The 3696-nt window shown below is 48.6% G+C and overlaps 1 protein-coding gene across 1 annotated transcript; it reads right to left on the bottom strand.

Annotated features, from left to right (window-relative positions):
• Positions 1 to 1688: 1688 nt before the first annotated feature.
• LOC129326402 (olfactory receptor 51G2-like) lies at positions 1689 to 2654 on the bottom strand. Its single transcript, XM_054974559.1, has one exon. The coding sequence runs from the start codon at positions 2652 to 2654 to the stop codon at positions 1689 to 1691; it is 966 nt and encodes a 321-aa protein (XP_054830534.1).
• Positions 2655 to 3696: the final 1042 nt, after the last annotated feature.

Raw genomic sequence — 3696 nt, 5'->3', positions numbered from 1 at the left:
CTTCAGAAAGATGAAAGGCATAAAAATGGAGAAAGATGGGATTCCTGTAGGCAGGCAGCCCCTCCCCCCACCATCTATGCTGGTTCTGCACTGAGAGCTTGGGAGGGTTGTACTGCAACAGGATCACACCACTTCCACCACCTGGGGAGTGGGGGGGCAGAAAATCCAGCAGACAGATGAAGAGAGCTCCCTGGAGTCTTCATGTCTAAAACCATCAAGCCCACCATCTCCTTTGACTAACCTCAAAGTGCTTGGTAGCTTGGTCTTTCACTTCCACTCTAGTTCCCTGGTTTCTCTGCCAAAACACTATTTAACAATGAAAGTTCCTAACATAGCTTTCCACTCTCTTAATGAATGCTGTGCAACTAGAAAGCAAGCAGGAAGAATCATAGAATCATAGAGTTGGAAGGGGCCATACAGACCATCTAGTCCAACCCCCTGCCCAGTGCAGGATCAGCCTAAAGCATCTCTGACAAGTATTTGTCCAGCCTCTTCTTGAAAACTGTCAGTGAAGGGGAGCTCACCACCTCCCTAGGCAGCTGATTCCACTTTTGAACTACTCTGACCGTGAAAAAGTTTTTCCTAATATCCAGCCGGTACCTTTCTGCATGTAATTTAAGCCCGTTGCTTCGGGTCCTATCCTCTGCTGCCAACTGGAACAGCTCCCTGCCCTCTTCCAAATGACAGCCTTTCAAATACTTAAAGAAAGCAATCGTGTCCCCCCTCAATCTCGTCTTCTCCAAACTAAACATTCCCAAGGCCCTCAGCCTTTCATCGTAGGGCTTAGTCTCCAGACCCCTGATCATCCTCGTTGCTCTCCTCTGCACCCTCTCGATTTTGGCCACATCCTTTTTGAAGTGAGGCCTCCAGAACTGCACACAATACTCCAGAAAAGTCAGAACTTTAAAAGAGTCCAGGGCAAAATTCATAATCTTGGGCAAGGAGGTTTCTTCAGGGAAAGCAGAAGAAAAACAATTACATCAAGGGTACAAATAAGCAAGCACAGAACAACCATACAAAGAGTAGCTAGCTACAGTTCGGGCAGACCTGGAGGCAGGAAACCAAAAGGGAGACTGCAACCAAGAAATCAGAAGAAGGTTGAGGCTTGGAAGAGCAGCTGTGAGGGAACTAGAAAAGATCCTTAAAGATAGGGATGCCTCTCTGGGGACCAAGATCAAGATAAAACAAACTATGGTATATCGCGTTTTCCCCGCAAGATGGCGCGACGTTCCAGAGGCAGGTAAGCTGTCTGGAAACGGCCCAATAATGGGTTCTAGATCAAATCAAGCCTCCCTAGAAGCTAAAATGACAAAAGTAAGGCTATCATACTCTGGCCACATCATGAGAAAGAAAGACACTCTGGAAAAGTCAATAATGCTAGAAAAAGTAGAAGACAGTAGGAAAAGAGGAAGACCTAAAACAAGATGGCTTGACTCAATCAAAGAAGCATCATCCTCCAGTTTGCAAGATCTGAGGAAATCTGTTAACGATAGGACTTTTTGGAGGTCTTTCATTCATAAGGTTGCCATAGCTCTGAGGCGACTTGCCAGCACATAACAGATAACGCACATGGCACAGAACTGATGCTGAATGACTGTGAAATGAAAGGAGGGTAGCAGCTAAGACGCTGCTCCCCCAGCCTTATCTTGCTTCTCTAGACTGCCTTGAGTGAGACTAATTCATTTATTTTAGCTCCATTTTCTCGAAAAAGGATTAAAGGCAGAAGTTATTCTGAGGATCCGGGTGTAGATCTGCTTTGTTTTGATGCTGTAGATGACGGGGTTCATCAGGGGTGGGAGGAGGATGTAGATGTTGCCCATAATGACATGGAGAAGGGGAGAGGCATGCTGGCCAAACCGGTGCACAATGGAGAGCCCGAGCACTGGGACGTAGAAGACCAGGACGGCGCAGATGTGGGAGATGCAGGTGCCCAGGGCCTTCTGGTGGCCTTCATTCCCAGCACTCATGCCCAGAACGGTCCTCAGGATCTGGCTGTAGGAGACGAGGATGAAGAGGAGATCAGAGCCCATGGTAAGGAGGATGAGGGTGAGGCCATAGAAACTGGTGATGGTTGTGTTGGCGCATGCTAGGCGGATCACGTCTTGATGCACACAGTATGAGTGAGAAAGGATTGCAACTGGACAGTAGGGAAACTGCAGGAGGAAATACAGGGAGGGAATTAAGAGCAGGGTGCTTCTTAGCAGGAGGACCAGGCCAATTCTGGCCACTCTGCTGGCGGTCAGCAGAGCTGCATATCTCAGAGGAAAGCAGATGGCGAGGAAGCGGTCCAAAGACATGGCAAAGAGCACTGCTGACTCCATGAAGGAGAAGGTGTGGATGATGAAAATCTGAGTGATGCAGGTAGATCTGCTAATTTTCTTCAGCTGGAACCAGAGGACTCCCATCACGGTGGGCACAGTGGTGAGGCAGAGGCCCAGGTCGGTGGTAGCCAGCATGGCCAGGAAATAGTACATGGGCTGGTGCAGGCTCGGCTCTGTCCGTATGATGTACAGAATGGTGCAGTTGCCCAGCACCGCAAACAGGTAGGCGGAAAAGATGGGGATGCCAATCCAGCAGTGCGCTGCCTCCATCCCTGGGAAGCCACGCAGGGTAAACCGTGTGGTGCTGTGATTGGCTTGAGTTAACAGTGCCATGGTGAGCCACAAGTAATATTTAACATTCTGTGAAATGCAAGGAAGTACTGAAACCAAAGTCACTTGGAAATTCAACAGGGAGTCTCACTGTTAAAATTCCACACACCTGCCTGGATGATTCTAATTTATTTATTTATTTTCCGCCTTTCTCGCTGAGACTCAAGGAGGATTACATAGTGTGGGATTAGTGGCAAGGACAAGGGCAGGCATTTCCATACAGTGTCAAGGACATTTCCATAAACAATGTCATAGGGTAAATGAATACAAGTTTACAAAGAGCTAGCATTAGCAAGGATCCAATACAGAGTTGAAGAAATGCTGAAACAGAACATAATCAATTCTAGGACTGACATTAGATAGCATGAAGCACAGGTAGTATATCGGAGTACATATTTAAAGCAGGTGGCTGGACAGGGAGCAAGACAAAAAGCCGATTCACCTGAATAGACGTTGGTCATGAGAAGTCAGAGAATCTTCACACGTCCTAGAAAGGCACCAAGGGTGCAGAGACATGTCTCTCTCTGGGCAGGTTTTGGATATTGTCCTCTCTCCCAGGAAACAGGGCTTCCTAATGAAAAATCCACCGAGACGTTTGCAGAGTCCACTGGCAGCAAACTGACCTGAAGTGCAAACCTCCACTAAGGCTCTTCTTGCTGGCAATGTGGGTTCAGCAATGCCTGCCTAGGATGCAGAGGGAGCCTGGCTTTGCCGACCCCCACGGCTCCAAAGCTCTTTCCAAACTCTCAAGCCTCCATTGGAGAGCCGAAAAAGGAAAGAGCCCCAAGTGCTGCAGAGGAGCACGGCGCAGCAGGCTTCCCTGCCAGGCAGTAAAGAGCTCTCAGGTGCTCGGCCTCTTCAGAACGGGCCACCTGGGTGCAGTCAGGTAGGAGCCCTTATTCCCTGCTGTTGGGTACCGGGAGAAGTGAGCCCATTGCCTTCTTCCATAGACGAATGAAATTCACCTCTGTATTGTTTGCTCAGTCACCATCTGTTGAAATCAGGACTATTCTGCAGCAACAAGCATGTGCCCAACCTCCAGGAG

This window comes from Eublepharis macularius, chromosome 3 (assembly GCF_028583425.1).
Source record: "Eublepharis macularius isolate TG4126 chromosome 3, MPM_Emac_v1.0, whole genome shotgun sequence".
Classification (NCBI taxonomy): Eukaryota; Metazoa; Chordata; class Lepidosauria; order Squamata; family Eublepharidae; genus Eublepharis; species Eublepharis macularius.
The sequence above is the reverse complement of the archived record's forward strand: the minus strand, read 5'-3'. Positions and strand labels throughout refer to the sequence as shown.

What these genes read in the sequence shown, in the direction of transcription:
- LOC129326402 (XM_054974559.1), bottom strand. Translation starts at nt 2,654, where the DNA reads ATGGCACTGTTAACTCAAGCCAATCACAGCACCACACGGTTTACCCTG.